This window comes from Corvus moneduloides, chromosome 3, assembly GCF_009650955.1.
Source record: "Corvus moneduloides isolate bCorMon1 chromosome 3, bCorMon1.pri, whole genome shotgun sequence".
NCBI classification, from domain to species: Eukaryota; Metazoa; Chordata; class Aves; order Passeriformes; family Corvidae; genus Corvus; species Corvus moneduloides.
In genome coordinates this window covers 107,513,434-107,531,723 of record NC_045478.1, presented here as the reverse complement: position 1 = coordinate 107,531,723, position 18,290 = coordinate 107,513,434, and the positions used below count along the sequence as shown (strand labels likewise).

Genomic DNA, 18,290 nt, shown 5'->3' with positions numbered 1-18,290 from the left:
CCTGATAATACTTAGCAGCACTTCAGAAATAGTTTATACTGAAATAGAAAGCATGAAATAGTTTGTCTTCAGATGTTTCATCTTTAGTCCTTTTAGTCTACTTGTCCTTTGAATTATCAGGTTCAACTCATTCAGTGTTCACCTGCCTGGGAAGAAATCAATATTTTATAACTGATTTTTATTTTTTTTCTGTTGCTTCATCAGAAAATTCCTGTCCTGTGTTTACAGAAAATCTGTTTGCGTATATTTGTAAATTGCTTCACCTCCCAGGGAAATGCAGCCACATTTATGTGGGAACACAGGGATTGTGCAAAGATTGTACCCAGCAGAAGGGACAAGGACTTAGAGATAAAAAGCAGGATCTGACTCAGGTGGGGAGGGTTGAAAACCCTGGTGGATGTCATAACTGTTTGTCCTTGTGCAGGGAAGAAGAAGAACAACAAAGGGAATGTAACCTTGTTTGGATGTGTTTGTAGATAGAAGGAGCATTCGTCCAGGGCATTGGGCTCTTCACCATGGAGGAGCTGCGCTACTCTCCTGAAGGGAACTTGTACACTCGAGGGCCTGGCATGTACAAAATCCCGGCATTTGGAGACATCCCAACAGAATTCTATGTGTCTCTTCTCCGGGACTGCCCCAATAGCAAGGCAGTTTACTCATCCAAGGTACGCCTGTGACATCTGTTTGCCTCTTACTGTCCCATAACACTGCGAAGCTGAGTGGGATGAAGTAATGATTCTGTGTGTCTAAACAGTTCATCTCATTATGCTGTGGTTACTCTGAGGGCAGGATGTTTTTCTGTTTCTTGTCAGAAATGTGTGTACTATCCTTTCTAGTTAGGAAGAACTGAAATAACCTGCACATTGCTGCAGTGATTGTCCATTAGACAGAAATGAAGTGGCTTTGCTGTGTCAGAAAGCTTGTGTTTTCTTCCTGTTTCTTCTTTAATTGGACTGAGGGTTGTTTTAGCTCAGTCTTTCCTCACTGTTCCCACCTGGCACACTGGAAGCTGTTTTAGCTTCATGTTTCCTCACTGAGCACATCTGGTAGACTGAGGTTCCCATCTGGAAGGCAAAGCCTCACTCTTGCTTGTGCTCTGTCTAGGCTGTGGGAGAGCCACCTCTGTTCCTGTCTGCCTCAGTGTTTTATGCCATTAAAGATGCCATCTACTCAGCAAGGAAGGACTCTGGTCTGACGGAGGCATTCAGGCTGGACAGCCCTGCCACCCCAGAGAGGATCCGCAATGCTTGCGTGGACATCTTCACCAAAATGGTAACAGCTCCTGGTCTCACAGTCTGCTCCCTGGCCAGCCTGTCCCACGGGGAGTGTGCCTGGAAGTCACAGGGGCCCGGGGCTGGGATTAGGGCAGGATGGGGAGGCTGTGTCCCTGCTTCACTAGATGGGTTTTGTTTTGTGGGTGTTACCCTTCATTTAACCTGCCACCAGCTGAGAGCCAAATCCGCAGCCCAGTACTGCTAAGGCTCCCACTGCAGGAAGGGCTGCTGTGCAGTATCTTTGAAATTCAGTCCATTCCATTCTCCAAGTGTTGTCTGTGGAACAAAGGCATTGACTGCTTGTCCTGATGCTCCTGACTATCATCTCTCAAAGAATCATCACATATGGTGAGGGCCATGCTGTGATTTAGTGGTGTCCCTCAGAAAGGGAGGGAGAGAAAGGCAGTCCTTCAAATACTCCTTTCTTCTCAATGTTATGGCCACAGAAGTCTCCTTAGAGGCTGTGGACTTGTACTGAAGGAGTGCAGGAGTTATCCCTGTCATTGGCTCCTCATGGGCTCCTCCTCTATCATAGTGTTGTCACAGGGCTCTGTAAGAGTTGACCATCAGGTCTCTATCAGAAGTGCCACGAGACAAACATCTCTGTGTTTGAAAAAACTGGGATAGGAGCTCCTATCATCACATGTACAAAGTCCCCCACCTCAAAAGCAGAACGGTGGGACATGCTGAACCCTGGACAGGACCCTCATTTTTTGCTAATTCAATTTTTTTTTTCTCTTTACAGTGCCCTTCTGCTGAGCCAGGGACCTTTAAGCCATGGTGTGTGCGTGTGTAAGAGGAAAGTTTGAGGAGCAAACTCTGCTGAAACTGAGCTTACACCAGAGGAACCACAAGGCAGCAGCACTATAATGGAGAAAAAAAATATCTGTGTTCATGTGGCTCACCCACTGGTTCATGGAGCTTTCACATTTAATTGTCCAATCATTGTTTTCTCTGCGAGAGGGAATTGCTGCCAGATTATAGCTGTGATGTAAATTCAAATGAAGTGGAAGGTGATGTTATCCAGGTGTAATTGAAAAATCTTATAGGTTTCCTATAAAATTGCTGCAAGGACGCTTCTTAACAGCCAATGTGAAATAGCAAGGTGGTTGTTTCTTCTTTTTCCTGCTAAAGGGAAAAGATGTATCACCTTGTGATGCTATGCCAAAAAGGACTTAAATGTGTTGAGCCCAGACACAGAGCCCTCTAGCTAAGATGGGGAAGGTGTAAGAGGTGCTGAGGGCTGGACCCTGCCGTGTCCCCTCTGCACACAACGCCAGGTACATCCTAGAGGGAGATGAGCAGGACTTTTGATGTTGGCTAATGAAGATGGTCTTACCTGTGTAACAAAAGTGTTCCAGAGGAAAAGGCTAAAATGTGACCAGTAACTGATTTACGCCAAGTTCAATGACTGTTGCTTTGTCCGCACCTGGGCTTTAACGAGATCTTAGTTCAAGTGCTACCTTGTCTTCTCTGATTAAAGATAAAAACTAAATATACCAAGAGGACTTCCAGCAAGATGCTGCTTTGTTTGACCCACTCTTTTCCCATCCCACACCTTCGCATCTTTCCCCATCCTTTAAATAAGAAAGGACATCAGAGACCTTGGAGTAACAGAGAAATTTGCTTATTGATTTTCCCAAGGCAATTTATACCAGCCTTAGCAAGGGGTACGAGGAGGTTGGACACAGCTGGGGATCAGCTGGCTCTGGGTGCCCTCTAGGATCAATCCCTTGCTGTCATGGCCTTGCCTTCTTTCCAAGAGAACTCTTAGTTTTGCTGAATGTAAGAGAATGGGTACATTTTGCCACAGGGACTTCTTGTCTAAAAAATGTGCTGACTGTGTGATGACCTGGTGTCACTTGGATTGAGTATATTTTTCATGTTGGATTTAGTGCTGGGCATCCCTCCCGACAGGTTTTGTCACTGTCAGATTCAACACTGGAGCACCATGTTATCTCTAGATGGTGTCAGCCACGTACTGTGCCTGCTTATCATTTGCAAACTTTCATCTGTTTCTCTGGCCCACAGCTTTATTAAAATGTCCTTTTTCTCTTTGCACTCCCAGGGCCATCAAAAAATATGGTGCAAGAGGATGTAAGTCCTTATATAAAATTTTGCTCACATACAAACTTCTAAAAGTTGGCCTCCTGCTTCAGTGTGAAATTTTTTTAAGCACTCCAGGGTATACTGCTTGGAAAGGTGTAGGTTTATTTCTCAACTTAAATGTTATGGATCTACCATCTAGAAGAAGGGAATTTGTGTATGTGAGTTGCAGGAAGTATTTTGTGCCAATTGAGCTTGCTATGTAATTGTTTTACTAATTGAAATACGATATTGGTGTTTCTTAAGCTCTGAGGTACTGGGCAAGAACACGTTTTTGTTTTCTCCTGAAAGTTTGTAATATGTAAAAAACCTCTCAGAGAAGAAAACGTGATAATTTATGTGAAAGAACAGCTTTTGGAGCCTGTGTATCCACATTCATGGGTGACCAGGGAGGGATGCAAAACACAAAGTCTGTAAGGTAGATTGGTATCAGCTCTGTTTCTGTGAATTCCACCTCGTGAGATTGCTGGACATGCTCACTCAGATCAGGGTGAGAAATACAAAGGTAATGTGTGTTAATGCAGAGCATGGGGAAACACAGACAGAGTGGGATATCAAGGAGCTCCCAGTGTTTTTCCACGGGAAAGTGGCAACTGTTCACGATAGGCCTGCTGCCTGTGAGAGTCCTGGGACATGGTGGGATGTCACCAGCAGGATGAGTAGGTGCTCTTTCTCCCCCTGGTTCTGGAATTTTCATCATTTCATGATGGGTTTGTGAGTATCTCACACAGTCGCAGTGACTGTCTGGTCAGGTGAAATTTTTTTAAATTAGATGTATCAAGTCTCTGTTTTGCTATTTGCTTTGTGAGTTAATTGGAAGTGTATTTGCCAAGTTTTGTGTACATGCAGTGGTCAGAGCAGGCTGTTCAGAGCAGACCTGTAGGGCCAGTTTTGCTGCAGCACCAGTGAGCCACTCTCTTCCAGGCACCAGCCCTGGCCCTCACGCCCAGCCCAGCTTGGGGCCCCCTTGATTCCCTTGCTCAGCTGATGGAGGGAGGGAACACCTTCCTTTTGGGGTGCACTGGAATTGGATGTTAATTATATCAAACCCATGGGGAGGGCAATGGTATAAAACCAGGGTTGCAAAACACTGGTTTTGAGGTTGTAGGGAAAAGGGAAGCTTGGAGGCTAATAGGAATTTGCAGAAAGATCATTGTAATACCTGCCTATGCTGTGGGACTCTAAGGAAGACGAAGCTGAAGTTTTCGTGTCACCTCTCAATGTCTGAACATTTCATACATTGCTTTCCCGTGGAACTAAATGGCAGGCACCTTAGGAAAGGACTGGGACCTGCTGGGGAGGCTGGCTGGAAGACAAGATTGCTGACTTGAGGTGTGCTCTGCACTACAAAGCTGTGGGGGAACAGCTCTCCTGCCCTGAGTGCACAGCACTGTCCCCTGTCAGGTGCTGTGTCCCATCTCCTCACACACATCTTGCTGTGTGGGGTCTCAGCTCTCCATCACTGGAGGGAAAGCTACTCATGAAGAGAAAAATGTTCCTTTTCTAGTACTTTCCAGTGAAATAGAGCATGGATGCAAAACTCTAATGACATATAATTGGAAATTTGCTGCTTTTCTACTTCCAGAAGTCTATCCTCAGAAGAGGAACTATGCCATCTTGCTAGACTGTAAAGTACTGCGCACAATAATGGCACTTAAATAGTAATTACTGCAGCTGGAGGGTTTGTGGGAGTGTGAAAGGAGCCCAGCTGATCCGATGTCTTAATGCCATTAGTTGCATGGCCTTCTGTGAGAGAGGGAGGCCAAGGTTCTGGTAATTGTTTTACGTCAGTTCTAACTCAACAGTTTTCACCATCATTCTTTAATGAGCATTGTCAAAATGGAATCATGAATGTATGTGGAATTCTCTGTGAATGTCACAACATTGCAAAATAAAGCTGCTAAATACTCTGGAAACAAGTATGCTATGGTAAGAGTCTGTCAGGATTTGAAATCTAGACAAATTCAGCTCATCCTTGTGTTTGTTTGATGAAGATGGACCCTTCCCAGGGGCTGTGAGTCAGATCAGCTCAGTGACCAAAGCTGGGAGAGGGCGGGTGGTTGCTCTGGGCTGCCCAGCTGGATGAAGCAGCGAGCCAGCTGGAGAGACTGGGCCTCTGTCTGGCCACGCTGGCAGCCAAGTCCAAAAGAAAGCAGAGTCAGTCCTCACGCTTCTCTGCCAGCAGGAGCTTGTAGTAGCCACATCCTGTTTTCCATTGCAGCACAGTGGTGCATTCTGATGCTTCTAGCTGCCTCCACAGGGCCCAGCAGTTGCCGATACAAGGTGGAAGGCAGTCTGTCTGATGCTGTGGGTGGTACCTGGTCCACACTGACACTTCCTTGTCTCAGGGCTAGTGCACTGAGCTGAAAGCTGGCCTTGGCCCATTGGAGTCAGCCCTGGAAGGAGGGGAGGCAAACTCTAAACCTGTGAATGGAGCAAGCATCGGATCCCATTGCCAGGGCCCACTTGAGCCCAAACACGTGGGAGATGAGGCTGTAAAACAGGAACAATTCACCCAGAACAGATAAGACCAAGCAATGGGCCAGGCCTGACCTTCCCTGAGCATGAAAAGACTGGGAACACTGCCAGTGGTTCCCCAGGAGGGTGTGCCACCCTGTGTCAGATCTCAGCCTCCAGGTGATATGCTCCTTTGGGAGTGCTCCTTGTACCTGTGTCAGGAGACTTGTCATGAAGAAGCCATTGCCAAACCTCTTGGACCAACATGGAGCCCAGAATAGGAAATGTCAGTGTGGGCACAGCACAGGTGATGCTGCTGTGGTTTGCAGCAGGTCCACTCCACCCCACCCCAAACTGCTCAGTTTAACCCATCACAATTCAGTTCATGCAGTTTTCCAAGTCCCAGTGCCACAAGTTTCCCTAGTGCCTGCTCTGACCAGGATATGTTTAAACACAATATGTCTTCTTATGTTTAAATACGATTCAACCATCTTGATCCCCTGTCCCCGGCAGTGGTCTGTCTTGGCTCTCTGATGAGTCTTTTGGGCTGTGACATGGAAAACCTCACTGCAAGCAGCTGGGAAGCAAAGGCCTGTCAGTATCTTGAAGCACTTGCTTTTGGATTAGTGCTCCCTGAAGCAGTTCCTCCATGCAGGCTATTTCTCCCAGGTCTATGCGGTGATGGGGTGCTCTGACAGGAAACTGCTAGGAAACAGGAAAGCTGCAAGGTCCCCACGGTAGAAATGAGACAGCTGCTTCTTCTGCTGGGCAGACAGCTCGCTGAACAGCTGCTCTGACAACCACCTGTAGGTCTGCTGCACTTGGCTGTCAGTGAGCTCGGGGAGGAGGCTGCCTGCAGGCAGCCCAGCCCGCTGCAGCAGGTGGTCCAGTTCCTGCCTGAGGAAGCCAAACATCACCACGTAGTCATACTGGATGAGGCAGGGCTGGCACAGGCTGACCAGTGGTTTCCAAGCCATGCTGCCACTGTGCATTTCACTGTCTAGGACTTCCTGGATGAAGCTGCTGAAGGATGGGCTGCTGCCCATGCCTCGCAGGAATGTGGCGATCAGCCTGTGGAAAGGGTCCCTGATAAAGAGCACTTTGGTGTAAGACCCCAGCATGGCCTTTATCTCCGTCTGCTTGAACTTGCTCAGCTGTGTCTCCTTAGCATGTAGCCGGCGGTAGGGGACTGGCACTGGCAGCGTCACATTGGCCTCCTCTAGCTTCTGCAGAAGCTGCTGCCATTCCTCCACCCCTGTTGATGGCACTTGGCAGTACAGGAGGTCCAGCTTGGTGTTCACCCTCAGACTTGGGAGCAGGGAGGCTCTCTTGACCTGGCTGCTCAGCAGCGTGGTGACTTTGCCTGTTCGGCTGCAGAAAGTTCTCAGTCTCCTCTTCCTGATCTGCTGGACGTGAAGGAAGGTGTCCAGTGGCAAAGTGAAGCCCTTCTTTGCCTTGGGGGCCAAGTCATCTGGGAAACACCATTTGGAGATGGGGGTGAAGAAAGAACACAGTGCCCTAAGTAGGACCTTCAGCACAGGGTATCGTAGCAGGCTCTTCTCCAGTTATTCCAGTGTGGAAAGGATATAATGTGGACAAATATGGGTAGGAGAGGGGTAGACCACCCCTGTCTGGCAAAGAGTTTGGCTTTGCTGGGAAACGGGTTTCTGTCCCCATGAACACATGACATTATGGACACTCAGACCCCCTTTCCCCAAATCACCATGTCTGAGGACTGATCTCAACCATAGATTTATTCCACAGGCCCTGTTCTCCACTAAATCCTAATTTTTGCTTTTAACTCCTTGCTTGCAACTGAACATCTCAGAGGTGAGTTTACCAAAGAGTAAAAAATATTTTGAGACCAGGCAGTAATAAACTAAGTTTGTAGCTACAAATACACGCTATCCTGCAAACCCTTTTGCATCTGTTAATGGATTGATATCAGCTATCAAATACATCTGAAAGTAAAGGATTATTCTTGTTGGCTCAGGGTGACTTAGGGATCCAAATGACATCACTTCTTGCATCACCCCCATATGTAAATTTTTTCTCTTGTAGATAAAAAGGCAAAAGCAAATAAAAAGCAAAAAGCAAATAGAAGTGAGATGACAAAAAAGCAAATATCAAAGGCAAAAGCAAATGCAAAGACTCTATGAGAGTCTGACTAATTTCTCAAATTCCAGCTTTGCTTTTTTCTGTCTTCTTATTTTTGATGTGAAAAGGCCATAGTAGGTTTGAATGTGGAAGATTAATGCCTGCCTTGTTAGTTTATTTTCTTTAGCAGCAGCACATCTGCCTCATCTGCTCAGTGCAGACATTTGGCAGCCTTGGGGAGACAGTTTGATGATTTGTTCTGGGTCCACAGGAAGTTAAATATTTGGGGAGGTTCTTGTACAGGGCAGAGAAGCACAGTTAAAATTAGGCAAAGGACATCAGGAACACAGGAAGAAACACAGTGGTGCCTGAAGCTATCCTGAGCGGTTCTTTAACTCACCCAGCCCCAGAATGACAATGTCTGCAAAATCTAGTGATGACTTTGCCCTGGAACGATGGGAACTGGAGCGGAGGGATGCATTTTTAAGGCAAGAAATGCAATAATCGTCAACCCCCCTGCCCCTGCTCCCTCCCGCCTTCCCAACAGCATTTCACTGTCCTAGCAAAGATTTGGGAATCACCTCCAGCAGCCTGACACCTGTTTTCCCCACCACACCTGAGATCAATGACCCCACTAAGGACATACAGCTGCAGGGCCCCACAGCAAGGGCTTTCTCCACCAACACTGTGCAAAGGGTGTTTTCTGTCCTGTAGGCATTTGCCCACCAAGACCCTCTGGAAGAAGCTCCAGGTCACTTCGGCACGGAATTGCCGTGGTGGCCAGGCCTTACCTCCTTGGCTGTGGGCTGGGGTCTGAAGCAGCCTCCAGCTCAGGAAGGCGGTGATGGCCAGGGCAGCCAAGAGGCCGAGGCGGGGAAGGAAGCGCATTTCTGGGGTGTGCTGGGTGCCGAGTGCTGGTGAGCAACTTGGGACCCGAAGGAAGGGTGTTGGGGAACCTCCTGTGTTTACTTAAACACACCCAGCCAGAGCTGGGTTAAAGTACTGTTTGGGCAGCAGCTCGGCTGGGGGCAGGGAAATGGCCTGAGGCACAGTGGGTGCCTCCTGCCTGCACTTACAGTGTGAGATTTTGAGGCAGAATCTGCCTTTTTATTCAGTGTCTGTGCCGTGTCGGGTGACAGTGCTCCCTATGAGGAATAAGTCTTGCGTCCCTGCTCCTCTGCAGGGTCCTGCAGAGCCACGTGGGGAAAGATGTCCCTGGTCCCCTGATACTCCCTGTTTTTGGCACTCAGTGAGGCTGAACAAGCAAGTGCTGGGCCATGGGTCCTGCCTCTGTGGTGCTGGGAGGTCTTTTAGGCTAGAAGCTGTGGCAGGGGAGGTGACACGGTGACAGGGCACAGCCACTGTCATGTGGCAGGTCCACTGGAAGCACGGAGCTGCGGCTTGGGTCCTTTTGCTCTTTAAAATCTGCAACTGCTGCAGAGGCACCAGGCAGCGCAGAGGCCCAAAAAAAGGGGGTGTGCTCCCATGCAGGCAAGCAGATGTGCTGCTCCTCCCCTTCCCCAAGGAGCCACCCCGTGTGACGGAAACCCACCTCCCAGGAGTTCTTGAGGGCTGTGCCACGGGTGGATTTGCTGTTCTCTGGACAACCGTGGCTTTCCCAGCAGAGGGTGCTCTGTGCCCGAGGAAGCCCTGCCCACCGCTGGTGGAGGCGAGGGATGTGGGCGCTGTCAGCCCTTCCCTACTGCGGCTTAGGGGATGAACTTCGCAGCTGTCGTGGCCTCATTTGTGCCTTTTAAAGCCTTTCTACAGCGAGGAGGAGAGGTTTCCTCCAGGTCTTGTGGCTAGACCCCGCTGCATGTGTCCCTGCAACCTGCCCCCCAAACCTGGGAGAAGCCCGGTACAGCCAGGAGCTGAGGATATGCCGGGGCAGGAGTGAATGGCCGCACTTTGCTTCCCTTCCCAGCAGAAGACTCTCGTTTTCCTTTCAGCTGCAGTGCTGATCTTGCTCCTCCCAGCCCGACAGGTGTTAGGGTGACCAAACTGGTGCTCAGCAGTGCTTCTCCTCCCCAGCTCCCAGAGCTGCTCTTGGGCAGCCTGACCTGCGGCCTGGCCACACACCGGAGCTGCAGCCAAAGCCCGCCCAGCTGCCAGCAGAGCCAGCTCCAGTGCAAGGAGGTCCTTTTGATCAAGAGACTGCGGTGAGATTAACAAATAGAAGGGCAGAAGGAGTTCTGCAAGTGCTCTTGGTGTAGGAGGCAGCAGCAGCAGCATGTGCCTTCCTGCACTGAAATTCAGTTCAGCAGGGACTGTCCCAACCACAACCCCAGTGAGCCGAAGTGCAACTGCAGTGGGTAGGGAGAAATGCAGCTGATTTTTATTTACAGTCATAAAGTGAAAGCAAAGTGACATTCTCTGTCTGAAGGGCAGAAAGAAATAGCAGAAAGCCCCATTAGCTTTGCATTGCAAGGAAACAGAACTAACCAAGTTACATCAGGGTTTCACCTCTCTCTCTTCTAACTTGTATCTGCCATTTAAATGGTGATTTTTAAATTAATTTTTTTCTTGCCCCCTGGGATTTCCGTTTAATTTTTTTTGGTGCTGAGAAGTTTTCTCAAGTATCTGTAGACACTGAAACTCACTGCTGGGTTTCCCCTGTTTGCCTTCCATCCACCGCTTAGCAACAGCCAGCAAGGCTGAGACTGCAGTTCTTGGACTGAAAGGCTTCCTGCTATACACTTGTAAGGAGACAGCAGCCTTTTTGGGCACAGGGGCTGAGTCAGGCGTGGAAATGCATTCACATCCTACTGTTTAATGCAGTTGCACGAGGGAATTAGTTGGGCAATTCATATGAAGCTTCCCGTAATTTAGGAAAACCCTCCCTACCACGAATATGAGAAAAAGCCCTTTTCTTTTTTTTTACACCAGCAGTAGGATTGCCTGAACAAGGATTTCCAGATTTTCACCCACCAATATCTTGAACAACATTGCCTTGGCCTCCCTTTTTCTCCTCACAGGACGCAAACCCTTTGGAGATATTCTTATATGTTAATAAACATCCTCCTCTTCAGCCTTCCCACATTCCTCCCACTTCCAAATTTTGCAAAGTATTGTCTTGTGTGACCATGACCTGCAGGCACTGATGTGATGGTTCCCCCCCTTGTTCCTCCTCGTGCCTGCCTTGTGGGAATGTGAACTTTGCAAAGTGATGGCAAACACTGCCTCATTTGGTGAGGGATGTTTTTACATTGTGAGGAAAGGAAAAGCGGAGAGGAAACTTTCTTATCCCTCTTCTTGTTTGGAAACTTGCATATGACATCTGTGTCTCACAAGCCAGTTTGGGCCCATCTCTCGCAGAAACATGGGAGCAGTTGGAGGAGGAGCAAGCTTCCCTGCTCCCAGAGCATCATTTAATGTGAAAAGTCTCTGGTCTTTGGGAAGGATGGTTCTGAGAGCAGGGCTGCCAGGCTGCTTGCTGGGGATGCATTGCACTGAGTGGGGAAGGATTCCTTGAAATCAACCCAAAAAGTCAAGGGTGTGAGCGGGTTTTTGTGGCCTCTTCTCCATCGCATCGCTGGATTCCCAGAGCTCCTCTCTGTGTGCCTGTGGAGAACCTTGGCTGCCCAGCTTGCTTTGAGGGTGCGGCACACACCCCATCACCCACCCACAAGGCTACCTTACTCTCAGGGACAAGGTTTAGCACTTTAGTGCATGAGCTGGAGCCTGTGTGTAAGCATCAGCTCCTTCAGTCTCATGATCATTTCCAAATTTGGCCAACTCAGCTGCTTTCTGGTGGGATTTGGGATTTTCTTCACTCTAGCTCCTGCCAGATGTGGGTGAGCCAATCTGCCCAGCACCCTGAGTCCATCTCCATCTCCTCCAGCGCTTGCATTCAGCGCTGCCAGTGTTAGCAGTGGGTTAGGAAGGTGGACATTTGTCCTTGGGCATTGGACAGGGAGCGCCAGGCTGGCTTTGGGCAGGCAGGGAGAAGCCAGAGGCCACAGGGACCGCCCCACGCAGCAGTATCCTGGGACTGAGCAGCACTGGACCAGAAATAGTTATGCAATGCTGATAGGAAAGGAAAGAAAAGCAAGTTCCCATTGCACCCAAGGAGTGGAGCAGGTAGGACAATGTTTGGAGTGCTTGTACAACTCTGGTGCTTCCTGTTTTCCTGCGGGCAGGAGCTGTGATTGTCACTTCTTATTCAGCTCCTCATCCTGGGAGGAAGACAGTATTGGGCTGTCCGGGGGCAGCAGGATGTTTATGTGGCAGGCTGAGTCAAGGTGCTGCTTTTAATACGCCCCGGAGCAGAGTCATTGGGGGAAATGTACATTTTAGATTTGGTTTGTTGTTTTTTTTTTTTAAAAAAAGACTCATGAACATCCAAAGTGCTTTTGGAATTGCTATCGAGCTGTGTGGCCGAATGCCAGCGCTGAGTGTCATTGTTTTCTAAGGCTATTACATGAGGATTTTACAGGGTGAACTACTGGTAGTTTAGGGAGGATTTGTCTAATTAGTGATGCTATATTGAGAGGCTTTGCTTAATTACTCCATAAGCTGTTAAACTTTTCATTGTCTCAGCCAGGCCCACATCAACCAGAGCACATAACGGTGGTGAAGAGAGGACGAGGCAGCAGTGCAGCCTCTGCCATGTACCCATCCAGAGGACCTCTCTCTCCCTGCTTTATTAAGGATAAGGGCATTTTCCTGGAAGGGGGAGCCAAAGGACTGAATGAGACTCAACTTTAAAAAAAATATGGAGATTACAACCATTATCTCTCTGCAGTTGCAGATGGGAATCCCATGGAAAAATAGCACGTGTCTGGATCCATGTGTGCAGGGGAAGGATGCTCATCATCATCAAGGTGGCCATCACCTCCATCCTATCATCTGCCATGGGACCAACAGCCATCCATCCCATTGCCTCTATCCCATCACCTGCCATGGGACCAGCAGCCATCCATCCCATCACCTCCATCCCATTGCCTCTATCCCATCACCTGCCATGGGACCAGCAGCCATCCATCCCATCACCTCCATCCCATTGCCTCTATCCCATCACCTGCCATGGGACCAGCAGCCATCCATCCCATCACCTCCATCCCATCACCTCTATCTCATCACTTGCCATGGGACCAGCAGCCATCCATCCCATCACCTCCATCCCATCACCTCCATCCCATCACCTCCATCCCATCACCTCCATCCCATCACCTCCATCCCATCACCTCCATCCCATCACCTGCCGTGGGACCAGCAGCCACCGCCTCCATCCCAGCATCTCCTCATGGAGCTTTGTGGTGCCACCTGAACAGCACAGGACCTTTTACCACCGAGTGTTTCTCCAAGCAGATCTCAGTCTTGCTTTGTGTCCCAAGCTCCTCCTGGCCTTCCTCTCTCTTTAGCGCCACATCAGAGAAACCCAAAGTGCTCCCAGACAAACCAGGCAAGGCCTCTGGATGTGTGGTAATTTGGAAAATCTAGTCCTTCAGCTTTTCTTTCTCATTTATTTCTTAATGTGAATTTTGTTTCATGCAGACACCTCTGCTCTTTGGACTGTTCTTCCCTTTGGGACCTGAGTAAGAGAGGGATCCTGAAAGAGTTCTCAGGAGCCACTTCGCTACCACCCCCAACATGGGGACAAAGCCTCTGCTTGGCCCAGAACTTCACAGAGATGGGAGAGTTTTACTTGGGTGGCCACAGCAGCATTGCTTGGGACAGCACAGAGGAGATTGGGGTCTGAAACCTCTCAGAATCTCCTGAAAAAGAGCTGCCTGGTAGTGAAAAACAGGATGGTGGGAAGAAAACCTCTGTTGTAAAACATCACTCATTGGAACCAGACTTTGATCTCCTGCTGCAGTCCCTGATGGGAAGGAGAGGTGTGGGTTGGGAGGAGATGGGCAAAGGAAGAGGAGATCTCATGGGATTTGGGCTTGTGTCTCCTGTGGGTCCTCTGTTCCTGAGCCTCCACTCTCTCACTGCAAAATGGCTTTGCCAGGCTTCACACCCTGTTCCTGCCCTCTTCTTTGGAGGAGAAGCACTTTTGCTTTGCTACAGCAGCGTTTTCCCCTTTTTGTGTAAATTTTTGTGCTGCTGCCTGGTCACATGAGGAAAGCTCTCACATGTGTCTGTTGCTGGACATGGGGGGATGGATTCTCAGGCAGATTTTGAGCCAGGGACTGGCTTTTGCTGATGCTCCTGAAAGCTGAACTTGTCTGAGGGTGCATCCAGACATCTGCCCGCTGTTCCAGGCCTCTCCCAAGGGAGCTCTGCCCCGTGACACTGCAGGCTATCACATTTTCTTAGTTGCTGGTTGTTTCCATTATTCATACAGCAGCTCTTTAAATATTCAGAGATCTCTTGACTGGTTTTTCAGCGACTTGTGGAGGAGGAGGTGGCAGCATGGCTTGCTGGGGCTACCTCCACACCTGATTTAGTAGGATGCTATTTCTGATGAACAATGTTTTCGGGAACTCTGGAGCCTACAGCCCTGACTCTGCACCAGAAGTGGCAGGGGGAAAAGAGTTTAAGGTCTGTTTGTTTTACTTTTTTGTCCAGACAATAAGCCGGCAAATACTCCCAGGTTGTTTATATTTGGATAAGGCTGCTCGTGTCCTGTGAAAGGAAAATGACACATCTACTACTTCTCCTGGGGAGAGATGGTGTGGGACAAATGGTCTCCTGGCATGGCTGCCAGAAGCCTCTTGATGCCACTTCTGGGATGTGTGGGATGGCCTTGGCACTGTGGCCCAGATGGGGAGGGCATGGCAGGGGCATTGCCTGGTTTTTCTCTGTTGGTGGCATTAGGTTGGGACCAGATACACAGGAAGGGCAGAGCTTGGTCCCCAGTGCCAGCCCCATGTTGCTGCCTCCTTCTCTCCCACTGGGATGTGGAGCTGTGGACACTGGGAGGTAGCCTCATCAGACTTCCCATCCAGCAAGTTGTTTTTGGAGTCTGTGGGATGTGAACCACAAACTGAAATTCTGCTTTCCTGTGTTCTTCCCAGAAGCTCAGCCCTTCTGGCATGGCACTGCATGGGGGAAAGACAGGAGGCACTGGGGTTTGGCTGCAGGGCTTTGGGCTGGCTCTGCTCAGCTCCCACCGTCCCTAACCAGGGCATCAGGTGCCTAACCCCCCCAAGGACACCCAGCTGGTCGTGCCTGTGTGTCCCCATCTGTTCTGGCTCCCTCTCACCTCCCTGCAATGAATGGGATTTAGCAGCTGCAAACAGGACTGACAGCAACTCTGGGCCTGAGCCAGTGAGGATCAGTGTCCAGCCCCATCCTGGGACTGGCAGAGTGTCCTCCCTCAACACGAGCCTTTTCTGAGCACAAGTGAGCACTGGATTCATTTGGGCTACACCACACGCAGCGTCCCCCTTGTCCTGGGGCTGGGTCTTGTGGGTTTTGGAGCCTCCTGCCATTGTCCAGCTGCATGGAGCTGAGGGATACTCTGCCCTCATCTCCTCTATTCCAACCCTCTCCTGCAAACCAAATGCATACCCTGAGGTGTTTTCACGGGAGCTGGGCAGCCCATCATGGCAAGTCACAACATGCAGGTTCCAAAAACTACCCCAAAACAGTTTTCTTCTTTTCTAAAATTTATTTTTAAATCACTCGCTTTCAGAAAGCACCACCTGCCTGTCCCACAGGGAGCGGTCAGGCAATGGGAAGAATGGGAAGTGAACTCGAGGCACTATGGCCCTGCAGCAGGTCAGGGAAGAGGAATTTTCTTGGCTCACAGAGCCTTGGCAGCTCCTGGGGTGGCTCTGCTGGCTTCACCCTGGGGCAGGTGCTGTGAGAAAGCGCCAGGAACTCGCAGCTCCACTGTAGCCTGTACCTCCAGCTGGGTCCAACACCCCCTTTCTTGATGTCAAAATTGGTCAGAATTTTTCTTTTTTTAAATTTTCTCAGGGTTATTTTTACCTAAAGTGCTCAGCACTTTACCTAAAAGTGAAGAAAAGAGAAACTTCTCTTCCTATTGTTTTTTTCCCCTAGAGTTTTTGAAAGAAGTAAGAGGGGAAGTGGCTTTCCTCCTTCATTCAAAGTTGGCAAATGCAGCCAAAAATGGCCTTCTCCTCCCATTATTTTACTTCTATTGGTAAATCTTGCCTGTCTGTAAATTGGGCATTTCTGCATCTATTTTCATTCTGTGGAAATAACCAGTCCCAAGCCTCTCCTCTCTGATGTTTGTCTCCCCATACATACTGAGGTTCATTTGATTTAAATATTTCCAAACAGGCTGGAGACGAGGGAAGCAGCTTCTTGTCACCTGCAGCACCACACTTCCACAGAGCAAAACCATGATGTTACGAATGAAAAGGCCTGAAAAACTACTTGAGAAGAAAAAATTTGCAAACAAGCAAATCACCATCATTTCACATATAGCCACAATTAAAGAAGCAGCAGATCTGGGAATTGAGGCAGTTTTGGTCTGAAAAAGCCCAAAGGATTTCATCTCCATGTCCTAATCCAGGGCTTAAAATGCAGCAGCTGTTAAAAGTCATGCTCTGGTGCTCCACCTGCCCTGAGTGCTGAATTCAAAAGCAGGCAATGAAACTCTGATCTGACAGGCCAGGAAAGCCATGAAATGGAGGACCAGGGATCTCTGTGCCTGAAGGAAAGACCCAGGAGGGGTGAACAGCTCTTTCACCCCTGCATCTATGAGCCTTCATCTTACTCTACACCTATTTCCTCTGAATGCAGGGTGTGGGAACAAAATGTATTTGGGGAGCTCTTTGGAAACAGATTTCAGATGCACCATTGTTAACTTTTACCTAAGACCTTGCAGCAGGTTTTGCCTTTGGAAGCTTGTGACCCCATCTGGTTGTTGCACCCTGGGTGAGCATCCTCAGCTGATTCTCCTGGTGAAGATGAAGAAGGAGAAAAAGAAGAATGATGGAAAGGTGACTCCCTTGGGAAAAAAAAAACATCAGGAAGGCATCCACCACGTGCTTCAGCCTCTGAGGGAGGGCAAGCCAGCAGGGAAGAGGTGGGAAGGTTCTGGAGAACCCATGCCATGTAGATGTGACCTTTAGGGACGTGGCTTAGTGGTGGCCTTGGCAGTGGCAGATTAATTGTAGGACTCAATGTCATAGAGGTATTTTTCAACATAGATGATCCTATGGTTCTAAAACATTACTTACATCAGCTCCTGAGTGCTGGGATCAGTGTGGGAGTGGTGCCTCAGCCCATGGGGTTTAACTGGAGCAGAGCACTGAAATCCCCCTGGGACCTGGCTCTTGGGTACTCTTGAGGCTTTTTTTGGAATCTTGGCTGGTGGTTTGGTGTTGCTCCAGCACATTCCCACTCTCTTACTGCTTCTCCAGCAGCCCCTTTGCAGAAGACCATGGTGGTGTCCCCAGAGAGCTGCCAGTGCCAGCTGCCTCTATAAATACCCCTGGTATAAATTCAGAGAGCTCTGTCCCTGGCAGGTTCAGCCTGTAGGGTGCTGGGCTGGAAACTCAGGCTGTAGAGCACTGCCACAAGAGAAACAGCTGTTAATGCCTTGTTAGAAGGCTTACATTTCCCTTTCCAACTGATTAGTAAAAGTGATGCAGTGGTGGCTCTCTGGTACTTCAACATTTCTATTCCCTTGGTCTTATATAAGTGAAATATTTCAACTTTTGTACCAGGACAAATAATTTTTAGAACGCCAACTAAGCTCTGTGTGCACGCCACAGTGCTGCAGGCTCCGTGGCAATGAGCCTGGGAGCTGGGCTAAGATGTCCACGTGTGGGTCACACCCGTGGTTGCACTTTCCCTGTTTTATGGAGGAGTCAGCATGAAGCTTCCCATGGTTGCAGAACACATCCTTCCATTCTGAAAACTCGAGTTTCCCCAGAGAAGACAGCTCTTGCCCCCTGCCCTGGGCAATAGCAGCAGGGTATTTCTCAGGCTGACCTAAAGGGACATTTCTTTACTGGGCTGTCCTTGCCCAGACTGATTTTGTGAGTCATGGTGAGGTCAAGTCCCTGGGAACCAAGCTGACATGGTGAGGTCAAGTCCCTGAGAACAGCCCTGTTGGATCCAAACCCATGTGAGGAGGAGGAGGGAAGCCTCTCTAGCCTGCCCCTCTCTGACAGCTCCCTGCAATGTTAAAGGGCGTCTTGGGGATGGGCCACAGCCAGAGCTGCTTTCAGTCCTGGGAGCCACATTTTTGACATCCACAGCCCCACTGAGAGAATCAAGATTTATTCTTAAAAGGAAAAAAATATGCACTTTTCCTTTTTTCAAGAAAAACTCTCACTCCCTTTTGCTCGCTTGCCAAGAGGAGCGGCTTGCTGGGGGTTGAGGGAAACTTCTGCTCAGCACCAGGCGAATGCATGAATTCCTTTTCATGTTCCTCTTGGCACATCTCCTTTTAGCACTTGAGGACTTTTTCCCTGGTCACAGAGA

General features: G+C 49.1%; 2 protein-coding genes across 2 annotated transcripts in view; one reads left to right on the top strand and one right to left on the bottom strand.

The window, feature by feature from the left end:
* Positions 1-2,794, top strand: part of XDH (xanthine dehydrogenase) — a 48,654-nt gene extending 45,860 nt beyond the window's left edge. The window contains exons 35-37 of the mRNA XM_032103258.1: positions 477-665; positions 1,105-1,272; positions 2,020-2,794. Coding sequence (XP_031959149.1) covers positions 477-665; positions 1,105-1,272; positions 2,020-2,070 — 408 coding nt within the window. The 3' untranslated portion in view covers positions 2,071-2,794. The remainder of the gene's footprint in view (positions 1-476; positions 666-1,104; positions 1,273-2,019) is intronic.
* A 2,409-nt stretch (positions 2,795-5,203) lies between these two features.
* Positions 5,204-8,883, bottom strand: LOC116441409 (carbohydrate sulfotransferase 14-like). Its single transcript, XM_032103259.1, has 2 exons — positions 8,726-8,883; positions 5,204-7,308 (listed from the first exon to the last, which is right to left on the bottom strand). The coding sequence occupies exons 1-2, from the start codon at positions 8,820-8,822 to the stop codon at positions 6,509-6,511; spliced, it is 897 nt and encodes a 298-aa protein (XP_031959150.1). The 5' UTR covers positions 8,823-8,883; the 3' UTR covers positions 5,204-6,508.
* Positions 8,884-18,290: the final 9,407 nt, after the last annotated feature.

Bases quoted from the DNA above. Each gene is read 5' to 3' on its own strand.
- LOC116441409 (XM_032103259.1), bottom strand. From the start codon at position 8,822: ATGCGCTTCCTTCCCCGCCTCGGCCTCTTGGCTGCCCTGGCCATCACC. The intron at 7,309-8,725 runs GTAAGGCCTGGC...GGTGTTTCCCAG, and splicing joins CCCAGCCCACAGCCAAGGAG to ATGACTTGGCCCCCAAGGCA.